Source organism: Carettochelys insculpta, chromosome 1, assembly GCF_033958435.1.
Source record: "Carettochelys insculpta isolate YL-2023 chromosome 1, ASM3395843v1, whole genome shotgun sequence".
NCBI classification, from domain to species: domain Eukaryota; kingdom Metazoa; phylum Chordata; order Testudines; family Carettochelyidae; genus Carettochelys; species Carettochelys insculpta.
The window spans coordinates 231,105,759-231,129,665 of NC_134137.1; the positions used below are offsets into that span (position 1 = coordinate 231,105,759).

Below are 23,907 nucleotides of genomic sequence, written 5' to 3' on the forward strand. Positions count from 1 at the left end.
ATGGCGATTGTCCCGCTGTATCTTGTGCTGATTTCCATGCAGCACATCTTTGCCGTGACCTGGCTGTAAGTATGGCACGGTCTGGAGCTTGTCTGACCTGAAGGTCCCCTAGGGAGGGTGAGGGCCCCTAGCCCCCACGACAGAGGCAACAGGCAGCTCTCCCAGGACAGGGGAGGTGCGGGAGACCGCCGCTCTCTGGGGGATTCCCCTGGGGTGGATGGACTTCTGCTCATACGGGGACAGGGAGTCTGAGAGCATCCCTTTGGTTTCTCCTCAGCATGAGGCTGAGAAGAGGGATGTCTCCCGCTGGGCTATTAGCATGTCTGTGGCCCACCTCTGAGCACAGCTAATGCCCTTGGCAATTCTGCGCAGGTACCTGGCAAAGCAGCCCTCCCTGCGAGGGACTCAAGACACCAGCACCTGTGGGGGCTTGAAGGGCCTAGTGGAGGAGCAAGTGAGGCTCTGCCAGCGGCAAATGGAAGCCATGGACTCCGTGAGGCGTGGGGCAGAGCTGGCCATAGAGGAGTGTCAGCACCAGTTCCACAACCGCCGGTGGAACTGTTCCACGCTTCAGGGGCGGCAGGTCTTTGGCAAGGTTGTCGTGCAAGGTTAGAGGTGAAGAGTTGGGCAGATCTGGGCAGTGCCATCAGTGCCCAGCTTGGTGGCTCGTGTCCAAACCCCACCCTCATGCTTACTCAAAACCTGACTGTCACACCTCTCCCCGAGCCCCAAACCAAAGCCCAGCCTTGCCACTTATCCTGCCTCGAACAGCAAGTAGAAGCCTAAACTATGTACACGTGCTGCAACTCTTACTAGTGCTCCTGCTACCCCTCTGCCCAAGTCTCCCTCAGTGTCATCCCAATGTTGATGGCCAATCAGATGTTGTCCTTAATGCTCACCTACATTATTCATCTTAATTAGCATGCAGCCTGTTAAACCAAACCCGAAGGGAGTCTTTGTGTCAGGAGACTTGAGTCAAGATCAACTGAAAGATTCAGGGACTTTATATAGATTTTGGAGAACTGTTTCAGTTGAAAATAAAATAATTCAATATTTTGGGCCATCTTTATGCAGGGCTTACATAACCCAAGAGGCAGAGGTGGGGGTGCCTCCCCATGACTCTTCTGTCTGATAACTAGCCGGGTGGAACTGGGGAGACTCAGGTTCAAAACCCTGCTCAGGGACTTTATCCCAGCTGTCTTTTCCACATGAGTATCCTGGTGTGGGGCTCTCAACCTTTCCTCCTGAAGGAGCTCTACTGAGGAATAATTGTTAATATATTATATATAATTACAAACAATTAATTAATTAGCACAAGGACTGGAACCCAGATGCCTGACTTCTCAGGTGGAGGAACCACTGGGCTGTATCATCACTCTCATGGTTTGTCACCCTGGCCCACTCAAGCACTTTAGATACAGATGAGCAGCTTTACTAGAAGATCTCAAGACAGCTCCTCCGACAATAGCTTGATGGTTAGAGCACACATCTAGGAGCTAGCAGTTATAAGGGGATGTTTGGAAACAGATTTTTTTTTTTTTTTGCTTGTTCAAAAAAATTTTAAAATTCCCCCAAATAAAACAAATTTGACCCAAAATGATTTGTCCCAATTCGCTTAATCAAAAATCCCAAAATATGTTACGATTGCAGTTCGACCCAAACTTTTTTTTTGGGGGGGGGGGGGGGGGGGGATGGGTGGATTTTGCAGAACTGTCAGCCGACGAAAACATTTAGTTACTTGCCCTGCTTTAGTCCTGTGGCATGAGGTTCCAGGCCCTTCACTTGGAGGGTCAACTTCCCAGGCTCATTGACCCCCCCCTCAGGGCTGCAAGCTGGTTCCCGCACTCAGTCTCACTGCATGCTCTCTGGTTCTCCCCCTTGCCCCCCTGCCTTTCCCCTCCGCAAAATATCCTCCCTGGCATCCCCTTTCCTCCGTGTTGGGACCATGAGATTTCTGGGACTGGGGTGCCCAGAGCTGAGGTCCTGCCTTGTGGGATTGCGCTCATGGCCTGCTGTAGGCCCACATTTCTGGTGGCCTCCAGGCACCCCCACTGATAAATCTGCAACGTTTCCCTTCTCTGAAGAGGAGCTGGAGGACAACTTGTTAGACAACTCTGGAAGAAACTGCTCCTTCACGCAGTTGCTTCTCCCCCTTCTGCAGGCACACGAGAATCTGCATTCGTTCATGCCATCTCCTCGGTGGGAGTGGCGTTTGCCGTCACCCGGGCCTGCAGCCGCGGCGAGCTGGAGAAGTGTGGCTGTGATCGCAAGATCCGGGGTGTCAGCTCGGAAGGTAACAGAAAGTCGGTGTGGGAGAAAGACGCCCCCTCGCCCCACTGGCATGGGGAGAGCTGCAAAGCTGAGCAGCAGCAGCAGACACAGCTGGGAAGGGGACAGAGCAGAGGAGGGAGGAGGAAAAGATGGGGCTGGAGAGGGCTGCCCCTTGTTGCAGGGATGGGGACGATGTAAGGAGGGTGGCGCCGGGGAGAGAGGCGCAGAGTGCTCTGTTCTCCCTGCCCAAGCATGAACACCTCTGCAGCTGCCCCCGCCCCTCTGCCTCAGGGACACTCTCTCCCTCTCCTCCCAGGGTTCCAGTGGTCGGGCTGCTCTGACAACCTGGCCTACGGCATCGCCTTTTCTCAAGCCTTCGTGGACAACCCCGAACGGAGCCGCGGCATCTCCTTCAGCCGAGCCCTCATGAACCTGCACAACAATGAGGCTGGGAGGAAGGTAAATAAAGTTGGCCCCGTGTGCTGGAGACCCACCCAGCTGTCTGGGCTTCAGGGCCGGAGTGAGAGAGGGCCTTGAGGGGCTGCCCCCCTGGGTCCTGGGAAAAGGGGGGCTCTGCGAAAAGCTGTCCAGCTTGCAAAAGTGCAGGTCTTTGCTTGGGGACTCCTTAGCCCGGAGCTGCCCACAGAAGCCCCTGCATTTGGGCCCTGCCTGGTGCAGGGCAGGGGGATGTGAATGCGGCTGTCCCTCCCTTGCACTGCTGGGCTGGAGCTGTGAGTGCCAGGACGCTCCGTCCCAGGTACTCCCCTCGCCTGCAGGTCTCACGGACTGGGAGTCATGGCCAACGGGAGCTGCTAGGGGTGGTGCCTGCAGCTGAACACCGGGCAGCCCACAAAACTGCCTGCCCCTCCCCTCACCTCCCTGAGGCCTAGCCACTGAAGGGGATCTGCCCCATGTAAGCACCCCGCCTCCCAGGCCCCTCTGTCCCCTCCCACACCATAACCCCTGTACTCCCAACCCCACCTCCTGCCCTGGGCCCCCTCCTGTATTCCAAAGCCCTTGGCCACAGCCTGGAGCCCAAATGTGTCACCTCTAGCAGTGGATCCCTTCCTCTTCCCCTTCCAGCGAGCCCATTTCCCTCACTCTGCCTCCAGGCAATTCCTCATCCCACCACCTCTTTCTGAACGGGTGCCGGGATCCCTTTCCCTAGCCCCTGCTTCCGGAGATGTTCCCTCACCTGCTCTCTGGTTCACAGCGGATCTTGCTTCTGTCCTTTGTGGCAGAGTAGCTCCCTTCTCTTACGACCTCAGAGCGAGGCCCTCTCTCCTTTGGAGCAGACCTGCTCACGTCCCTCTCAAAGGGAGCGCTGTCATTCGCGGCAGGGCCTTTCCCCTCAGAGCGGACCCCTTCAGCTGACGAGTGGATCAGTTATTTGTGTGTTCCTGTTCCTGTCAGCAGCCTCCATTCATCTTCCGACCCCGTCACGCAACTCAGAGAGACGTCTTTTCCCCCAGGCTTTCCTTCCCCTGCCTCTCTGTGTCACTCGCCCCACGTGCATGCAACAAGCTCCACCGGAAGCTCTAGTCCACTTCCCCACCGCACCCTGGCGGGTTAAGGGGCCGCGGGAGGCCTCCCTCCTCCTCTGACAGCTGCTCTCTGCTTGCCAGGCCATCCTATCCCACATGAAGGTTGAGTGCAAGTGTCACGGAGCATCCGGTTCCTGCGAGGTCCGCACCTGCTGGAGGGTGATGCCCCCCTTCCGCCAGGTGGGCAACATCCTGAAAGAGAAGTTTGAGGGGGCCACAGAGGTGCAGCCCAAGCGGGTTGGCTCCCGCAAGCTCCTGGTGCCCAGGAGCTCCCGCTTCAAGCCCTACACAGCTCACGACCTGGTCTACTTGGTGGCCAGCCCGGACTTCTGCACCCGGGATCCCCGCGGTGGGGTCCCCGGCACCGCCGGACGCCGGTGCAACCGGACGTCCCACGCCACGGACGGCTGCGAGCTACTGTGCTGCGGGCGAGGCTTCCGCACAGCCCAGGCGGAGGTGGTGGAGCGGTGCAGCTGCAAGTTTCGCTGGTGCTGCTCTGTCGAGTGCAAGCAATGCCACCGCCTGGTGGAGGTGTACACCTGCCGGTGAGGGGAGGCAGCCAGCACCCAGGGGCAAGGGAGCCTTGAGGAAGGCCTGGGGAGGCGGTGAGAGCTCCAGAGAGGAATTCACACGGGGGAGGGAGGGACCACCCCAAAAGAAAGGGAGCTGATGGCTCCAGAGGGGGCATCGGGTGGGGGGCACACAGAGGCTGCCCCCCCCATTGCAGAGGGGTTCGTCGGCCGTGTGGCTGCAGGGATTTGGGTGAGCTAGCTTGCGACGGCAGCCTCTGTCTGAGTCTCCGGCCGCGGGCTCGAACCCACAGACTGCAACAAACCCTTAAACTACGAGGAATAAGATCACGGCACCAGCCGGAGAGGCGGGTGTGAGCCTCTCTGCGTGGGAACCTGCACCCTGCGCCCCACACCCTGTCAGGTGAGCGCTGCCGCACCTGGACGGGCATGGGGGAGGGGCTGTGCTCACTCTCTTCTGAAGGCTCAGGACTCCCGTGCCCTGTCCGTGCCGTCAGCCGGGGTGCTGGGGAGTGCGCACCTGCACAACGGGGACCAGCGAGGGTGCAGGCGGCGCTGCTGCCAAAGCTAGTTTGGAGGGAGGGGCACGAGGGAGAGGATCCGGGTGACTGGACAGCAGCTAAAGGAGCAGAGAACGTGGAGTGTGCCGGGTGAAATGGGGCCTTTATAAAACAACACGGAATAGGGAGGAAACCACCCCCTGGTGGTGCCGTGGCAGGAGGCCGGAGGGTAAAAGACACTGGGGGCTTTGGACAAGGTCATCAGGCAGGAACCTCAGAATGGGAAAAGGCTTTGAGAGATTCGCCCCAGGCTTGATGTCTCTGTCGTCGCTGGTGTCTCTTTTCCCAGCTGCTGAGCCTTGGAGGCTCCCATGAGACAGGTGGAGCTGAACAGTCCCAGAGCTGAAAAGAAACCATGAAAGGCCATGGTCGGGGTTCCCCAGTGACTTCTGGGGTGCTGTCAGTCACACTGTGGTCTGGAGCAGAGAGGAGGCTGTGGCACTTGGATGAAAGCAGTGGTGGGCACCAGCCATTCCTGAGGACAGAGAGACAGACAGAGGTTCAGGTCCTATCAAGTGTCTCCTAATCTCTCTGCCCCCACAGGGTCCATTCAGTGCCCTATGCCCCCTCTTGCCTTCCTCCCGGGAGTCTCCCTCTGTCCTCTCTTCTTCTGCTCAGCCCTGAGTGAAGCTGAAGAATTTCTGGCTCCAGAGTAGCACCTCCTCCTCGCCCTCCTCATCATTCAGCACTTGATATGTCTCGTTCTGGCGGCAGCCCTGGCGAAGCACCTGGGCAGAGAACGAGATCCTTATCCAGGAGACCGGTGCAGAGTCCTGTCCTCCTCTTCCTCCCCCTGCCCACCCCGTCCCAGAGCCAAGGGACCCAAACGCCAGGCAAAGGGAGTTCTGGGAGGATAAAGCTGCCTCCTGGTAACATGAGCCCTGCAAGCATGAGAGCCTGTCCCCTGACTAATGGAGGGCCTGGAAGTGAGGAACCCATCCCTAGGTCATTGTAGGGTGGACAGTGGAGACCCTGGGTGGAGAGCAGCAGTAAAAGGTGGCAGAGGGGAGACCCCTGCTGGAAAAATGGTTAGGGAAGGGAGCAGAGCAGGGGGTGCTCTGCGCTGGCCTGCACTAGGTTGGCAGCTTACAGCTTTCACTCATTTATTTTGCTTCTGTTTTGTTCTTCATAATTTGAGATTTCACTAAAAATAACTTTGTGACGGTTGTAAGTACCAGAGAGGGAGCCGAGTTAGTCTGTATCTTCGAGAACAACAAGAAGTCCTGTGGCACCTTATAGACCAACAGCTATTTTGAGACAAAAAAGCCGCCCAGTAGCACTTTAAAGACTAACAAAATAATTTATTAGGTGATGAGCTTTCACAGGACAGGTCTGAAGAAGTGGGTCTGTCCCACGAAAGCTCATCACCTAATTATTTTGTTAGTCTTTAAAGTGCTACTGGGCGGCTTTTTTGTTTTGATAGTGTATAGACTCGCCTGGCTCCCTCTCAGATATTTTGGAGCATAAGCTTTGGTGGGCAAAGACCTGCTTTTTCTGATGCTTGAGTTGGGGGGTGGTTTCAGAGGGGTATTTGAAGAGTGGGGTCCCAGTAAAAGGGAGGGCCAGAGCTGACAAGGTCTATTCAGTCAGGGTGGAAATGGCCCTTGTCAGCTCTGGCCCTCCCTTTTACTGGGACCCCACTCTTTCAATACCCCTCTGAACTTCCCCCTCCCACTCATGCATCTGATGAAGCGGATCTTTGCCCACGAAAGCTTATGCTCCAAAATATCTGTTAGTCTATGAGGTGCCACAGGACTTCTTGTTTGTGAAGGTTAATGGCCTGTGATATTCAGGAGCTCTGACTGGATGACCTAACGATCCCTTCTGATCTGTAAATTTGCATAATCTACTGTTAGTGACCTTTCACATTGTGTCCTCGTGCATGTGCCTGGAAGATGCACAACTTTTTGGTCCCCAGGCTGTTAAGCCAGAGGTCTCAGAGAAGGAGTGAAGCCTGGGGCTGTGGGGGGAGGTTGACTCAGGGTGGTGGGGTGTATGAGGCCTGGTGGATTTCTCCTTGTCTTTAGCGGTTGGCCTCCTTCCTCTACTGCAGCCTCCCCCCAGGCAGCAGTGCATCAGTCACACTCAGGTTCTCCTTCCAAGTCATAAAGACTGGAAAAACTTTCTGATGGATCTTTGAATGCTATGTTATGTTAACGTTATCACACGAGTTCAGGACCCAAGGCTGAAGGCACATGGCGTGTGCCTGGCTCCAGGCGTAACCAAATCCCACAGAGAAGGAGTTAAGCCTAAGGAGTCCAGCAGAGGATGTTTGATCGTGTTTTGAACACCTGCACTGTCTCCTACCAAAGGCATCTCCTTTTGGATACCCTAGGATGTGGAGCTTGATTTTGGGGTGATGCTTAGGCGAGTACCACCACTTCCTCTGCTCCCCTCCATTCAAGGCCTGCAGGAGGGGAGAATTCTGAGGCCAAAACAGGGCAGGACAGAGCCAAAGGAGGGGGAAAACTGGAGTGGGGAGGGCTGCCACTCTGGACAGTGAGCAGTCAGTGGGAAGCTGGGCAGACCCCTGGTGAGTGGGGCTGGTCCTCACCTTCTGGCTGCTGAGGCTGAGCTGTAGGCACTGGTGGCTCTTGAAAGCACAGTAATTAGGGTGCTGAACTCTGTCTGAGTCACAGATCTGGGGTGAAGGAGTGAAGTGTTAGAGAAAAAATATAGGCCAGGACGAGGGATGAGGGCAGAGTGGGGTGCGTCACTCACTTTGTTTGGGAAGTCTCCTTCTTGGAAGAAGGCATATTCCACCTGCAGCCAAAGGGTCACTCGGGGGTCATCACAGCCATGCATGGCCAGGCGAGCACACCAATAGTCTGCACGCAGCCCTCCATACACCTCCATCCCGTAATACCCCGCTGCCTCCGGGGACCCAACCTGCCAACAGAAGGGAGGGTCAGCGACAGGCGAGCTCCTCCCCTGGTTATGCCTACTCCAGGAGCCTGCCTCAGTGCCCGGGGTACAAGCGGAGCTGGGTGTGTACCTTACTGCCTGCAGCCTGATACTGGGCAGAGATCTCTGGGTTGATGTAGGCAGTGAAGGTGCCAGTGTCGCACTGAACACGTCTGAGATCCGACTCCCCGTGGCACTGCTCCCTCTTCAGTGAGCAGAAGGCACAGTCAGGGCACAGGTCCATGTGGTGCCTCCCAAGACTATCACACACCTAGAGAAGAAGACAGTGGCAAGATGAAGGGCCTGTGGTAGACTGAGTGGGGCAGGCCCAGAGAGACCCAGAGCTGGACTCCAGGGTCCCCTATGCACTAGGACCAGCCTCTGTACATCCCACCTAATTTATAATCTAGCCGCTCCAGCACCAGCCTCTTCCAACAGAAGGGACTCGAGGGAGCAGGGCCGGAGCACTGGCTGTTTGGGAAGTTCCCAGAGTCACCTGTTCCAGATGCTGCAGAAGAACTGTTAAGAGGGATGAGCAAAGGTTGCCACTTAGGCTAAATAGTGACCCTTACGGAATCGCCAAATCCAAGGACTCTTTCCTCCATTCGCTTCCAGGCCTGGGTAACGGCTGATGACAGACAGATGCCCTCCAGCATTGCATAGCAGAGAATCACTAGAGCCTCGTCCCTCTCCAGCGCTAGGAGGCTAGTTCAGAGAAAGGAACAACAAGTCAGTTTCTGAGATCGGTAGTTTCCTGCTGGTTCTTTATAGGATGAGCAGAGATTGCTTATACTGGGTCATAGTCTGCAGCACGGGTCTGCAACCTGCAGCTCTGGAGCCCCATGCAGCAGTTTAAGGACTTCTTTGTGGTTCCCAATGCTGCAATTGCAAAGTTAAAATCCTCCTGATTATTTTTGGTAAATGGTGAACATCTAAAAGCCCAACAATGAACAACTTGTATCTAAATAGCAAATGACATGTGATCTCGAAATGTTGGATAACTCCTCCTTTAATATGTGCCGTGCATTGTGGGATACGACGCTGTATCTGTGTTTTGATCACGTTGCTGATAAAGTCTGGATTTTGAAAAGGAAAAGGAAGCTCACGGTGTTCCTGCTGGGAAGGGCAACGCGCGTTTTAAGAAAGAAAACTGAGATTAAACATCAAGCAAAATTGTCATAATGAAAATAGGTTCAGGAGTGGAAATCAGGAAGACAGTGGAACAAACACACATGTAAAGTGTGCAGAAATAGAAAATGTAAGAAGTTTGTGAACATCCTGCAGTAAACACGTGTCGCATTACAAACCGTTGTGTGTGCGCTGTTCTTAAAATAGGGTGTGACAAAGTCCCTCCAAGCTATGTGGCCATGCAACGGGCTATCAAGGGCCAGGAAGGTACCCAGCCACGGGGGCCTGGAGAGGGGAGAGGTAGGGGGCCTGCAAGGCTGTGGCTGGGAGAGGCACCACTCCCCTGCTCCCCTCACCCCCGCTCTCCTGCTGTAGAGAAAGGCACCTCTCCCCTAGCCCTGGCTGGTTGTGATACAGTCCTGGGGCAGCCTGCACTCCAGACTTTTTACCCACAACCCCACTCCAGAACCTCACCCCTAGCTGCAGCCCTCACTCCCTGCATCCAAACTTTGTGACCCATCCCTGAGCCCCTTCCTGCATCCCAAACCCTTCATCCTAGAGCCCGTGCCCCCAGACAGAGCCCTCATCTCCCCACACGTCAATCCTCTGACCCAGCTCTGAGACCCCACCCACAAACCAAATCACTCTGTCCCACCCCCACAACACACCATACACGCCACACTGGGCTGCATAACAAAATTCATTCTGCACGTGGATGTAGCTTGACCTCCATACTGGGCAAAGTCACGTAAATACTGACGTGGGACGCAGTCAGTAAAGGATCACAAGATGGCGGCCCAGTTAATATACGTCAACACGCTTTTATGGCAAATCTCAGCAAACAAGTTATAGCCTTTTAATGAGCTCAGCAGTTCAGGTGACAAAAGGTAACTACATTAACACAGTATATTTAAGTATCGGAGCGGTAGCCGTGTTAGTCTGGATCTGTAACAGCAACAAAGGGTCCTGTGGCACCTTATAGACTAACAGAAAAGTTTTGAGCATGAGCTTTCGTGAGCACAGACTCACTTCATCAGATGTGAGTCTGTGCTCACGAAAGCTCATGCTCAAAACTTTTCTGTTAGTCTATAAGGTGCCACAGGACCCTTCGTTGCTGTTATAGTATATTTAGACCTGTAAGGTATTTCGTTGAACTCAGCATGACGTTCTGATTAAAAATTTAACACTATATTAGAAAAATGCATCCCATATTATTAAATAAATTAAAATGACTAATAGAGCCAGAAGAGTAATTATAACTGGGAACTCATCCTCCCATGGGGGTGATTCTAGTGGCTCCCGGGGGGGATCAATTGTTGGCCCCATGCTCTTCATTATGTGTAGCACTGACATGCAGCCATTTCCGGCAAAGTTTGCTGATGACACACAAGCGAAAGAAGTGCTCAGTAATAATGCTGATGAACCCTTTGTTCAGAGAGGTCTGGACTGTGCGGTAAACTGAATTCACCTGAACAACATGCCTTTGAATACAGCTAAGTGCCAGGACACGGCATCTAGCAATTAGGAATGCCAGTCACACCTGTGGGATGGGGATCTGTGCTTTGGAAAGCAGTGGCTCGGAAGAGTTTGGGGATGAAGTTTGAGGATAGCTGTGTGCTATAAACTGAGCCCCTCGGCAACTGTGCAGGAGAGATTTGAGGGCTGCCCAACTGATCAGTAGAGGGCCCACAGCTTCCCACAGCCAGCAGCTTGTGTTTCTATAGGTGGTACACTTCTGCACATCCCTCGGGGCACATAACAAAATTTATTCTGCCCACAGATGGAAAAAACTAGAGGGAACTCTGCTTGGTGGCAATAGCAGATCGCCCGCATGAGCCACCCTGTGAGCTCACACTGCTGCGTGGGGCGACTTATGCAAATGTGATCTTTGCATGAGTAGGAGAATGTCAAGTAGCAGTGGTGAGGTGTGAGTTAATACCACTGTTTGTGGCATTCACAAGAACATTACTGGCACATAATGTCCAATTCTGGTGCCCACGCTTCAAAAAAGAACAACTAGAGTGAGCTGAGACCTGGAGGACCTGTCTTACAGTGACAGGCTAAAGAAGCTCCATCAGCGTAATATGTCAAAGAGCAGGTTAAGATGTGACTTCAGCATAATCTATACGTATCTCTGTGGAGAGATGATTTCTGCTAGCAGACAAAGATACAGGGAAATGCAGTGGCTGAAAGGTGATACAAGACACAAAATTGACTCCAGGGCTGGAGAAAATGCCTTAGAGAAGAAGTTTGAAGATCTTAATCTGTTTAGTGTCTTACAATGTATAAACACAGAACCTTCATAAGAAGAAAATACCAGGTACTGAAGAGCTCTTAAATCTAGCAGAGAAAGGAGAAGAAAGCCAATGGCTGGAAGCTGTAATCAGACAAATTCAAATGACAAATAAGGTATCATTTTTTAACAATGAACTTGACTATTCAGTGGAACACATTAATCAGAGCTGTCATGGATTCTCTATGTCTTGTTTTCTTTAGATCAAGGTTGGACTCTTTCCTGGAAGATACACTTTCTTCAAATACAAGCTCTGGGGTTCAAAAAAGGGTAAGCAGGTGAATTTTTCTGACTGTGATACATTAACACCTATAACAAATAATCTATCTAACCTGCTGGGGGGCGAGCATATGGATTATATGGCCTCTTTAGAGCCCTTCCAAGCCCTGAATTTGTGATTTGTGTGAATTAATGGTTTCTTCTGACCTTTAGCACTATGGCTATGTCTACATGAGAAACCTCTGTTGACGGAAGTGATTGTCAGAAGGGATTTCTCAGCAAAACTTCTGTCGACAGATCGCGTGTATACATAAAAGCGGATCAAAAGAGCAACCTGCTCTGTCAACAGAGAACAGCCAGACTGCCCGGAGCTCTCTTGATAGAACAGCTGCCCGGAAGCTCTGCAAACGGGGCTGCCTGGTGAACCGGAAGACCTGTCTGTTGATAAAAGGGCCCCGGAGCATCTACATAGCTGTTTGTTGACAGAACACTGTTGAAAACGTGTTATACCTGAATGGGGAGAGGTATAACCCTGCCAGCGGATGTGCCAGGTTTTGTCAACAAACTATTGGCAAAGTGCATTTTGCGCGTAGACACGCTGTAGTTTTTCCTGACAAAAGCCCAGTTTCACCAGGAAGAGCCTCTCATGTAGACGCAGCCTATGTGTTTATGAATTAAAAAATCCCACAGACTGCAGTATGTCTTGCACATTTGTGGAGCAAAAATGACCAAAATGGCTTGAACCTTCTCAGGCTTGGTTTTAAGTTCTGTATTGTTAGAAGGTGTCTGATACAAAGCACAGCTGACAGGCATGATCTAATTTTTTTCTCACTGATCCACTGACAACCACACACTAAGGTGTCCTCTGCATTTATATGAAGCCCTTCGAGTCCTTCTAGCACAGTGTTTCTCAGATGGTGTTCTGCGGAACCCTGGGGTTCTGCAAAGTGAAAATAAACGTTCCATGAAAAAATTCCTCTGAGACTCCCTGCCCTCCCTGGAACTAAGTTTAATTGGTTTAGCGGCCAGTAGGGCAGTGGGAGGATCCAACCATTAAACCAACTGAATTTAGTTCCATTATTTCAGCAGCAGCAGGGCAGGGAGCTGCAGAGAGCCACTTACTCACCCTGCTGCCTAAATGGCCACACCCCTCCAGTATGTGTGGCTTGGCTCACCCTGGCCAGCGCAACAATTCCACGCCAGCCTTCCCATTGTTGGGTGCATGTGGCTGCCTGGCATAGGCTCCCCAGCCAGTGCCATGGATGCGTTAGTCCCGGGGGCGGGGCAGTTTGGGGCTGAGGGGCCACTTACAGCCCCAGGCAGGGACTTCCTTCTCACTAAGGCACATCCAGCCAGCCTACACAGCACTTCTGCCAGCCCCACTGGCCAGCCAGAAGCCACACAAGCAAACCCACAGACTTCTCAGCTGCTGTACCAGCCCAGACCAACAACCCCCAACTTAAGGTGAGAGGCTCTTAAGCCTGTTTCGCCCAACACGACACAGATTCTGCCAGACCCCAAAGGGCCCAGCCTCAGGCCCCAGTCATTATATACTTGGATCTTATCCAAACCACATACTCACCAATTCTTTAGATCTAATATCTAAAGATTTATTAATGCGAAAGAAAGAACAGGGTTAGAGAGAAGAATTGTTAAAGCAATACTTCACATGCATCAGTCATAGCCACTGATGTTGGCCAGCGATGTTATTTGCTGATTCTTGAAAGTCTCTGAAAGTTCATTTGACATTACATAGATTCAGTCACTAGAGCATTGTAGATCTGGCCTGCTGGGGTCCACATGCTGGGACATGGATCCTCGGAGACCACAAGACAAAAGATCCGAGAGGGACACTGCTAAATCCACATCATCCCTCTGAGGGATGGGCCCCCAGTCCACACAGGCTTAACTCATGAGCACTGAAGAACAAAGAAAGTACCGGCCAGGGCCCACCTTACAGCTTTTCACATGCAGAGGGAAAATTCCATTCTTCTCCTTAGGCCTTGGCTTACCACCTGACCAGGTGGGTCACTGTGCTGAGTTCCCATTCGTTGCAGTCCCAGTAGGGAAACCCCACCATCACAAAATGGGTGTTGGATGTCTGGGCATTTGCCCAGTCTATTGTCCCGGCTGGGGTGGAGCCCCACCTCCCATTGTGAACCTCAGCACTGCAACATTTCTCACACAGCTGCAGAGCTGGAAATCTATAACTTTACCTACAGACATGACACAGACACACAAGTAGCATACACGGATTCAGGGCATCATCAGCTTTCATTTGACACCTCACATGGCACTCCTAGCACAATATTTGGGGCCAATAGCCACCCTGGGCATATAAAATGGTTTCCAAGCCCAATATAAAAGTCCAGCCATGTGACAGGTGGATTAATCCTGGGGATGGAGGGGCAGGTTTGGTGCCAAGGGGGGTTACGTCTGGGGATGGGGGAGCAGGTTTGAGGCTGAGAGGGGTTATGCCTGTGGATGGGAGGTAGGGTGGGTTTGTGGGATGGAGTAAAGCTTGGGGATGGGGTGCAGATTTGGGGACTGAGGTGGGTAAAGCTTGGGAATGGGGTTCCACAAAATTCATTCAAGTTTAGAAGGGTTCCGTGGTCAGATAAAATTGGGAAACCCTGTTCTAGTACTTCACGCTGACATCTCCGGTGTACTTCTGGTGCTAGAGAAAAGCCAAATGGCCTTCACAGCCATCTAGATCTGCCCAGAAGGGTCCAGAAAGACATCACAGTGTTACCGGCCAGAAATCATCCTTGGCACCAAAAAGACCTTTGCCTTTGGCAGGATCTCCTCAATCACTGTTCAATGATAACAGAAGCATTGTAGAACTTTCCTGAGGAATGATCAGTTCATGCCTGAATCAGTGAGTTTCCCATTTTTTATACAGGTCCCATATCTGCCAGCCATGTGATGCTCTTTCAGATGCCCATCTCCATGAATTTGCTGGTCTGTTTTTAAAAGTATCTTCTTCTATGGAAGTGCTGCCCTGTGTCACGCTCCCGTAACAGCTCCCACCCAGAGTTGATTTCTGTGTGCCATTCTCTGGGAAGGCATCCAAGGCCTGTAAAAGCACCCCAATGGTGCGGGCTCTAAAGCGATGCCTCATCTGTTCTTGGCAAAAGCCCATTGGTTCTGTTGCAGCACCTGCGGCATTTCAATTACAGAAGGATCCCGAGTATCTTTGGGACTGGAGCCATATCTGGATAATCTGAAATTGGAATAAGCCGACGTATGGGAAAGCGTGAGACAGCAGTGCCATCTCGTGGTCACAGGGGAAATTGTCTGCTTCTGGACCAGTGTGACCCGAGCATTTGGTTAATACAAAGAGCCAGAAAACAGAAGGTTGGATAAACAGGGCCTACTGTGTTTCAAATGTGAATCATCCAGGCAGTAAATGAATGTGCCATTGGAGAGATTTAACTAGCTGGGTTTGGAACCTCTCAGGATTCCAGAAATGTGAGTGATTTATCATGTCCAATTTTACAGCAATCTTTGCCTTGCAAGTAAGAGCCAGGGTCAGTTTCATAAGGGGCTGTCAGAACTGGGCCAGAGACTTACCAGTTTGGATTGGACGTATTCCTAGAGATTTCATCACATGACATAATTTTAAATTAAAGATTAATCTTAAATCCCTGGGGACAACAGGCCAGTCCTGGTGGGTTGGCACTCCTATGCCTGAAGTTTCAGTTTTGCAAACCAGTTTTCCCTCTGCGTTCACAGCCTCGGTGCAGCGGGCGGTGGTGAAGAGAGAAGTATGCTTTAGACTCTTCTCAGTCTCTCTTGAACTCATCCTTCTGCAGACGTGCCTGGCTTCCTTCACCTCTCTTTGTGGCTACCAGCAGCCCAATCACTCTGGGGCCGGATCTCTGGGCTGCCAGCCCATGGCTTACCACCAGTGTTCATACAACAGGGCCAACTGGGTTTGGAACCTCTCAATCCTATTTCTCCAGGCAGCTGTGACAACAGGTAACTCAAGCAGCATTTAACTGCCCAAGGGAATACAGCATTTCGGAGACTGGCCTAACAGCAAAGAATTCTGGGATGCACATATTTCCTTACCCAGGCATAAGGTCCAGCTTGTTCCTCTCTCTGGTCAGGGAGAGTCAACCTCATTGCAGCAGTGCCTGTGTCTCTCTATTAGTCTGGTTGCCAGCCTTCATCTGCTGGCTACTCACTCAGTCCCTCCTTCCCAAAGCCATCGACTTTATTCGTAAGGGATCACTTCTGACCATAGGTTGTCTGCCTTGGGAACAGTAAACCACACCAGTCTGAATGGCACCAGGTAGGTACCTACTTCCCAATCCGTGGACCAGCCATTGAATTCCTTTGATGTTGTTTCCTCCAGGTGTCTTGTCTTTGTCATTGTTTTGTTTCTTGTTTGTTTCTCCCTTAAACAGTCTGTTTTGCTGTAACTCTGTGCAGCCAGGCAGGATAATCTCCAGCAGGTGAACTGACTGGTGTGGTTAGATGCTGATAGATGTTTGTCTGCATGTTTGGATGGTAAAAGATGAAAACACCAGGTTACCTGCGATGCTGTGTGTGTTCCCTCTGCATTCTCCCCCTGCCCTGCATGGACAGCTGGCATGGCACCTACAGCCGCCCCTTCAATGACCGGAAGAACTGCTATCAGACAAAGCAAGGCACTAGTATCCCATGGTCTCTCCTAGGCCACTAATATATGTACGCACACAACAGTGGACCAGCTCTGTGAACAATAGAACTTCCCACACCTGCCTAAGGCCAGACAAAGGCACTCCTTTTGAGATACACTTTTATACCCTACTACAAACAAGTTAGTACTGTCCCTGCCCCCCCCCAGTGTGGCTGGTTATTACCCATCATCTTGTAATGTTGGTTTGATCACATCTCCTCCCATATGCTGTCAACCTGACCTTATCTTTAAGATGAGTCAGTGTGTCCCATTATCTTTGGGGAATGTGTTTCGTATCAAGGTGTTCTGGTAACATCTTTTTGAAATATATTTAGATATATCTTTTTGTGCCTAGCACTACTTGGACATGCGTGTTTCAACAATACCAGCCCTGTTCTGGCCAAATTTGGTGAGCGGGGCTTCCTCTAACTCAATGTTTCCCAAATGGTGTTCTGTGGAACCCTGGGGGTTCCATGAAGGGAAAATAAAGATTCTGTGAGAAAATTCGTGGGCAGCTCCCTGTCCCGCCGTGGTGAAACAGCAGGACTAAATTTAGTTGGTTTAACGGCCGGCAGGACGGTGGGAGGGATCCAGCCCTTAAACCACCTGAATTTAGTTCTATTATTTCAGGAGAAGCAGGGGAGGTTGCTGCAGAAAGCCCCTCACTAGCCCTGCTACCTGAACAGCCACAACCCTCTGGTGGCTGTGGCTCCGCTCATCCCTGCCAGTGGAACATCTCCATGCCAGCCTTCCTACCGCTGGGCACATGTGGCTGCCTGGCATAGGCTCCCCATCCAGTGCCATGGATGGGTTAGTCCCAGGGGCCTGTGTGGGGCTGAGGTGGGTTAATCCTGGGGATGGGGGGTGGGTGGGTTTGGAGCAGAGAGGGGTTAAGTCTGAGGATGGGGGCACAGGCTTGTGGGATGAAGGGGTAAAGCTTGGGGATAGGGGTGCAGGCTTGGGAGCCGAGGCAGGTAAAGCTTGGAGGTGGGGTGGGTTTGAGGGCTGGGGGGGAGCAGAGCCTGGGAATGGGGTTCCATAAAATTCTTTTGAGTTTAAAAGGGTTCCGTGGCCAAATGAAATTGGGAAACACTGCTCTACTCAGAGCTTGATTTTGCTTTATATCAGCAAAGTTACAACCACTACTAGCTCAGGCCTCATACCAGGCCTTTGATATAAATGCTTGTGTTTCAGGCCCTCCGCCTACTACAAAGGGTATGTGGTATTTATAAAAAAAAAAAACCTTCACATACCCCCATTCACTGCTACATCATTGGCACTCCCCGTCTTTGTGCATCATGGGATTGTTTCTGTCAGTGCATTCTTTTGCAAAATGATGTATTTTCTTGCAATACAATAAGGTCTCAACATTCATTCGGGGAAAGTCCAGCTTGTGTCCCTCTTGGGGGAATATGGGGAAACTGCAGCCACCAGCACTCCCTGCCTGAAGTCCCGGCTGCTGGCCCTCCCGGCCCTGGAGACCTGGGCTTGCGAATAATTGAATTCGTGAACCTGAAGTTAATGAATGTGGGAAAATTACTGTAGTCATATGTGGCATCATATACCTTTAAAACTGTGATTTCTAATACATTTGTCTGAGAGTGAGCCAGGTTGGCATAATGGGTGAAATAAGGCAATCACCACCACACTCTCAAATGAACTCACAGAGAAAAATGATAAAAGACAAAAACACCAGATTACCTGAGGTTGAACACTTGCACAAAGCAATCACTCCATAGTGACCTATCCATCCTCATCCTGCATAACACTTTCAAAAGACCACCCTGGGAAACTAAATTCATAACTCTGCTAGACACCAAAAATCATGGACTTAGTAAAGGCATTGGATTTATTGCCCATTAAAACAATTTATAACCAATTAACTCTTTGTTCTACAACTGTAGGCATGTTAGCTTCCCACTTCACCTTGAATGGTGTCTTACAATATGTGTTTATTTCTTATCTTTTCCACATTTATATTTAGCTACAGAGAGAAAGCCGTGCTAGTCTATGTAATATCAAAACAAAAAAGCAGTCCAGTAGCACTTTAAAGACTAACAGAATAATTTACTAGGTGATGAGCTTTCGTGGGACAGACCCACTTCTTCAGACCATAGCCAGACCAGAACAGACTCAATATTTAAGGCACAGAGAACCAAAAATAGTAATCAAGGTTGACAAATCAGAAAATCAGACAGAAGTTGGCTCATTAAAAATCTGACTTCACCCACCTTCTCTTGCTCATATCCTGGGACCAACATGCCTACAATAACATTGTAATGTTACAATAACATTGCAAACAGTAATGAATATGTCAGCAGCTCAGAGATGTACAAATTGATAAGGGAAGCAAAGAGTCAAAAGGAAAATTCTGTGACCAGGAGGGTTAAGGACAATAAAAAGCCATTTTTAAAGTATATTAGGAACAAAAAGAGTCTTAACAATGGTATTGGTCCATTACTAGATGGAAATGGTAAAATTATCAATAATAATTCAGACCAGGCAAAAGCATTCAATAAATATTTCTGTTCTATAGTTGGGAAAAAGAAAGATGATGCAGTCAAATCATATGACAAAACTCTTTCCATCCCATTGGTATCTCTGGAGGATATTAAATAGCAGTCACTAAAGTTAGACATTTTTAAAAGCAGCAAGCCTGGATAACTTGCATTGAAGAGTTTTAAAAGAGCTGGCTAGGGAGGCTTTCTGGACAATTAATGTTGATTTTTAGTATGTCTTGGAATCCTGAAAAAGTACCAGAAGACTAGAACAAAGCTAATGAGTAGGTGAGGTTCTGAGGGCTGCAATGTGCAGGATGCCAGTTTAGATAATCATGATGGTCTGTTCTGACCTTGAAGTCTGTGAGTCATATGGTACCAATATTTAAAAAAGATAATGGAGCAGTTGATATGGGAATCAATTAATAAAGGATTAAAGCTGGCTAATATAATTAATGCCAGTTAGCATGGGCTTATGGAAAACAGATCTTGTCAGACTAACATTATATATTTCTTCAAGGCGAGACATTAGCTTGATAAAGGTAACAGAGGTGACAGAATAGAATTCTGTGAAGTCTCTGCGTTGGTACTGCACGAAATTCTGATTGAAAAGCTAAAGTGATATGAAACCGATCAGACACACAATAAATGGTTAAAAGCTAACTGATAGGTCTCAACACAGAATTGTAAATGGGGATCATTGTAGCGCATGTGTTTCTAGCAGGATCCCACGGGGATTGCTTGTTGGCCCTATGCTGTAGATAAAAATGTTAAATGCCCTGGAAGAAAACATAAAATCATCGCTGCCAAACAGGGCTGTCACTAGGGGGAGCAGGGCCTGGAGCAACCCCAGCTTCCACCCTAGGCCCCGCTCCCACCTCACCTCATCCTACCCTGCCCCACTCCCACTCCGCCACTTCCCCCAAGCCCCGCACTTGCTCCGCCCTGCCCTGCCTCTTCCTGCTCCTGCTCTGGCCTCTCCCTTTCCTTTACAAGTGAGAACACAGGAATATTCTAGATAAAGAAAAATCACTTCCATCTAATTCACTGCCCCTTAAAGCCTGGCACCCGAGGCAACCACCTCGTTTGCTCCTACAGCCGGATCAGCCCCGCCTCCCTACCGACCAGGATACTGAGGCGCTTATTGACCTGCTGCTTCTTCAGCCAAAGCAGCAAAAACTCCCTCGTCCACCAAACATGCAAGGACCCAAAGGTAAATCCAAATGAAAACATGATCCACTTATGTGTGTGGGCGCCCCAGCTCCCCGAGCAGTGGGGCGCATAGGTCTAGTCAAAACTGAGAAGGCCTAGAGTGCCACCTACAATACTGACATATGAGTCACTAGGAGAAAAGAAACAAGAAACGGGGAACAAGCTAAACTGCTACAGGCCCCTGCACAGAAAGAGTATGTGAGCCTCACCAGTGTGAAATGTGCCCCACAAATGCAAACTCTCACCAAATCAGAGTCAGTGATCGTAAGGTAGCTGTGGAAACGGCCAGGTGCAAAGCAGAGTCTAAACCTAGAGAGGAAGTGACAGCACAGCCCATGGGCGAGGAACCACTGAGACAGAGAGGATCCTGCCACTCCAGTGCCCTCCCCCCAGGAGGGGAAATGCAAGAAAGATATTTCCACCAATGGCCAGGAACAAGAACAGACTTCTCATCAAAAAGCGATAAGGAAAACCAGCGCCTGACCTAGAGAGAAAGGAGAGTCATGATGAAGATAGCAGCACAAGATGTAGCAACTTGCCACTAAACCAGGAACAAACAGAAATAATAAATGCACACAGAAACGGGCTCCAGTCAGGGTGGAGAGGGTGCCTCAGAGCCTTGGCCAGGAGGCACTGAGCCAGGCAAGTCCACAGATAATTTTTTGCAATCATGGCTTGAAGCAAATGCACATTTTTGTAACTGTGCAGGGCTCTACTGACTGGCTTCAGACTGTCTCTTTTTTGCACTTGGACCACCCATGTACGGCTTGTTCTGCCAGTCAGGTCTCATGGAACTGAACTGAATCACTGATCTGTATGTGTGAGTAAGCTCACCACATGATACTGTGTGTGTGTGCGCCATGGAGGGGTTGTGGGACACTCACAGTTCACATGCATGACAGGGTGTGTGCAGGGCTGTGGGATGCTCATGGTGCACACGCATGACAGGGTGTGCGTGGGGGGTTGTGGGACACCCATAGGTCACGCACATGACAGGGTGTATGTGCGGGGTTGTGGGACACTCGGTGCACACGCATGACGGTGTGTGTGCGGGGTTGTGGGACGCTCACTGTTCACAACAGCGTGGGAGGGTGTGTGTGGGGGCATGTTTGTGACCCGGGGAGGGGCATATTTGTGAGGAGCTCTTTGCTTGCACTTGTGACTGTGTGTGTGTGACTGGAGAGGGTGGGGGGGACCTTTCTGGACACGTGTCTGTGAGGCACTCGCTAGGAGTGTCTACGCTGGAACTGGAGGGTACAATTCCTAGTTTGAGGGACACACCCGCGTCAGCTGTGATCCGGCTATGATGCTAATGACAGAGTGAAGCCACGGCGGTGCGAGTGTACTTGTCTGCAATGCGGGGCATGGACTTGGGAAGCTAGCTGCTCCCACCACTCGCACCACAGCATCTACATGGCTGCTGATACCCCAATCAGAGCTAGTATGGGTCTGCCCAGTCCCCCATGCTGGGAATCCCCTCTACTAGCTGCAGCGTAGGAATACCCACGTGTGAGCACATGCGTGCAGAGTGTGCGTATCTCACGGTGTGTGTGCATAATGTGGTGTGTTTGCGGTCGGCTCCCACCCCTGCTTTGCCTCACCTGTGAGCTGTTCTTTACCTTACCTGCCACTGCGGCTCGCATCCGGAGTCCCTTTTTCCTGGGCACTGCTGAATGAGCCCTCCCAGTCTGGGGCAGCGCTTGCGGGGATCTGAGTGGTCTCCACCTCCGGAGAGCCCTCCAAGGAGAGCGCTGAGCTGATCAGCTGCTGGATGCTCTTCTGTATGTGCTGCTCTGTGGCCCTGTCCGTCTTGATTCTGGGTCTCCTGGCTGACAGGGAAGTTTCAGAAGTCACTGTCACTGGCTGGACTTGCAGTGGGGCTGGCAGCTCCAGGCCTCTTCCAGGCTTGAGACTTTTCTGGGCCACCGGCTTGTCTGAGATGTGCTTCCTGGCCATTGGTTCCTGGCCCGAGACAGCGTACGCATATTTCAGAATGGTGTTGACATTGGAGTGGAGATGGACGTCAGGATGCCTCAGGGAAGCCTGACTCATGTGTCTGGGGTGGCCCTGGCCCAGCGCTGCCGGGGGAGGAGCAGACGGAGAGAAACTGAAGAAGTGACTGAGCCTCAGCCTTATTTCTTAGAAGCGTATCTGTACAAATAAACACACGCTGCACACGCACACACCCTGTCCACCTGGTCCTCGTGCACATTCATGCTCCCTTGGCTTCGAGCAAACGCTCACATCCTCACTGGCTGCTGAGCTGCAAGCACCTCTGTGACATTACACACAATATTCTTTACGACAGCTTGCTCATGGTGTGAAATATGAGATGTACTTTGGGCAAGATAACGCATGGAACGTAACACTGGAAAGGTTACGAGTTACTAAATACGTTTATCCTATTCATGTGCATGCACCATTTTGGTATCTGAGGTGGGGAATACTGACTACGGTACCTTCAAAAACAACAAGAAGTCCTGTGGCACCTTATAGACTAACAGAGACTTTTGGAGCATAAGCTTTTGTGGGCAGAGACGAAGCGGGTCTTTGCCCACGAAAGCTTATGCTCCAAAATATCTGTTAGTTTACAAGGTGCCACAGGACTTCTTGTTGTTTTTGAAGACACAGACTAACTCGGCTGCCTCTTAGACTGTGTACCTGTATTTCAACTATGCGGCTTTGGGTGAAGCCCACTGCTAACACTTCATGGCCCATTCAGCGAGGACAATGGGCTGTGAAATGGCTTGGCCTTTCTGAGGATGCACCACGCTGCTTCTGATTCCTGGACCTCGTGATGCTACAGAGTCAAGTGACCTGGTCACCTGACACTCAACGCCATGTTGGACTGCTGAACTTTGCTGCTGTGAGGTCGGGGGAAATCAAAGAAAGGATTCCTGCCACATGGAAATCCTATATGAAACGGAGGAAGAGAACAATCAAGGTTTTCAGTTTGCTTTTCCTCAGCCTCTCCACCCAAAGAGATGCTTGGAAAGGGCTGGAAACAAAAGGACTCAAACCGATTTGGGGATGGGGAGGAGAGAAGTGCTGGACCCAGGTTAAGAAGGTGTCTGGCCCGTGAACGATTCTACTCAAAACAATATCTAGGGTGAGGAATTATTATTTGTAACCAATTTCTTTAGTGAATCAAGCTTAGTTTGCGTGCACTGGATGATCAGTAATCTACTCCGCTCTGTTTACTGTCTCTTTAACCGCTTCAGATCCACCTTTTGTAGTTAATAAACTTATCTCTGGTTACACTGGAATCCGCTTTATGTAATTTCTGACTGGCAGAGGGCAACCAGTTGTGCCTGCCTTCCTCCACATTAAAGAAGCAGGCAAATGCCATTTGTACTCCACAGGAGGTGAACACCTGGGGCTGTGGTAAATCCCTTAAACTGAATCTTCCCAGAACTATCTCAGTGTCTGCAGTGCTCTGCAGATGGGTGTGGCCTTGCCTGTGTGCTTGGCTGGAAGAGGCTCATGAGTCTGGCCCGGCAAGACCAGGTAAAGACTGGCAGAATAGGCTGACCCGGCGGTATCTCAGCTCATCAGGTGCCGTACGAATTTGTCCCAACCCACCACAACTGCCTCATGTTACTTGCATGCCCACCCACGTGTTCGCACACCGCACGTGTAACCACCCACAGGTGGCCTTGAACTTGAGACCTCTGGAGCTTAGTGCATGGAGCATCTATAGTTTGAGCTAAAAGCCAGGTGGCGCTAAGGCTACCGAGGAGACTTGTTCTTTCCCTCTGTAAGTGGTCTAAGCGCCGTTATATGGGACCATGAACCACACCCAGTAGGTGTGTGGGTTTTACACACACTCTCTCTCTCCCTCTCTCACTCACTACTCTCTCTCTCTCTGTGCCAGGGAGTCACACTCCTACATCCAGTGCGTGACATGCTGGCCTGCTCCACCACGCACATCTGCGAGGCCCGCAGCATTCACACATGTTCCCTCCCCTCCTGTCACACCCAAAGCCTGCAGAGAGGCTCTCAATGAGTCAGGACACAGGACAGGAGAGGGCCATGGGGGAGAGCCAGGATGAGGTGGGTACATGGAGAAAGAACCAGACACG

At 50.9% G+C, this 23,907-nt stretch overlaps 2 protein-coding genes across 2 annotated transcripts in view; one reads left to right on the top strand and one right to left on the bottom strand.

The window, feature by feature from the left end:
- On the top strand, positions 1 to 4,364 carry LOC142007072 (protein Wnt-4-like). The gene is made up of 5 exons (XM_074983601.1): positions 1 to 65; positions 373 to 608; positions 2,162 to 2,293; positions 2,588 to 2,730; positions 3,897 to 4,364. The coding sequence occupies exons 1-5, from the start codon at positions 1 to 3 to the stop codon at positions 4,362 to 4,364; spliced, it is 1,044 nt and encodes a 347-aa protein (XP_074839702.1).
- Positions 4,365 to 5,287: 923 nt separating this feature from the next.
- The window catches only part of ACRBP (acrosin binding protein), a 41,480-nt gene continuing 22,860 nt past the window's right edge, over positions 5,288 to 23,907 (bottom strand). The window contains exons 5-11 of the mRNA XM_074983602.1: positions 21,450 to 21,903; positions 8,382 to 8,514; positions 7,901 to 8,080; positions 7,627 to 7,794; positions 7,460 to 7,546; positions 5,480 to 5,633; positions 5,288 to 5,380 (exon numbers count right to left, since the gene is read on the bottom strand). Of these exons, the coding sequence (XP_074839703.1) occupies positions 5,520 to 5,633; positions 7,460 to 7,546; positions 7,627 to 7,794; positions 7,901 to 8,080; positions 8,382 to 8,514; positions 21,450 to 21,903 (1,136 nt within the window). The 3' untranslated portion in view covers positions 5,288 to 5,380; positions 5,480 to 5,519. The remainder of the gene's footprint in view (positions 5,381 to 5,479; positions 5,634 to 7,459; positions 7,547 to 7,626; positions 7,795 to 7,900; positions 8,081 to 8,381; positions 8,515 to 21,449; positions 21,904 to 23,907) is intronic.

Bases quoted from the DNA above. Each gene is read 5' to 3' on its own strand.
- LOC142007072 (XM_074983601.1), top strand. From the start codon at position 1: ATGGCGATTGTCCCGCTGTATCTTGTGCTGATTTCCATGCAGCACATC. The intron at 609-2,161 runs GTTAGAGGTGAA...CCCCTTCTGCAG, and splicing joins TGGCAAGGTTGTCGTGCAAG to GCACACGAGAATCTGCATTC. The intron at 2,731-3,896 runs GTAAATAAAGTT...TCTGCTTGCCAG, and splicing joins ACAATGAGGCTGGGAGGAAG to GCCATCCTATCCCACATGAA.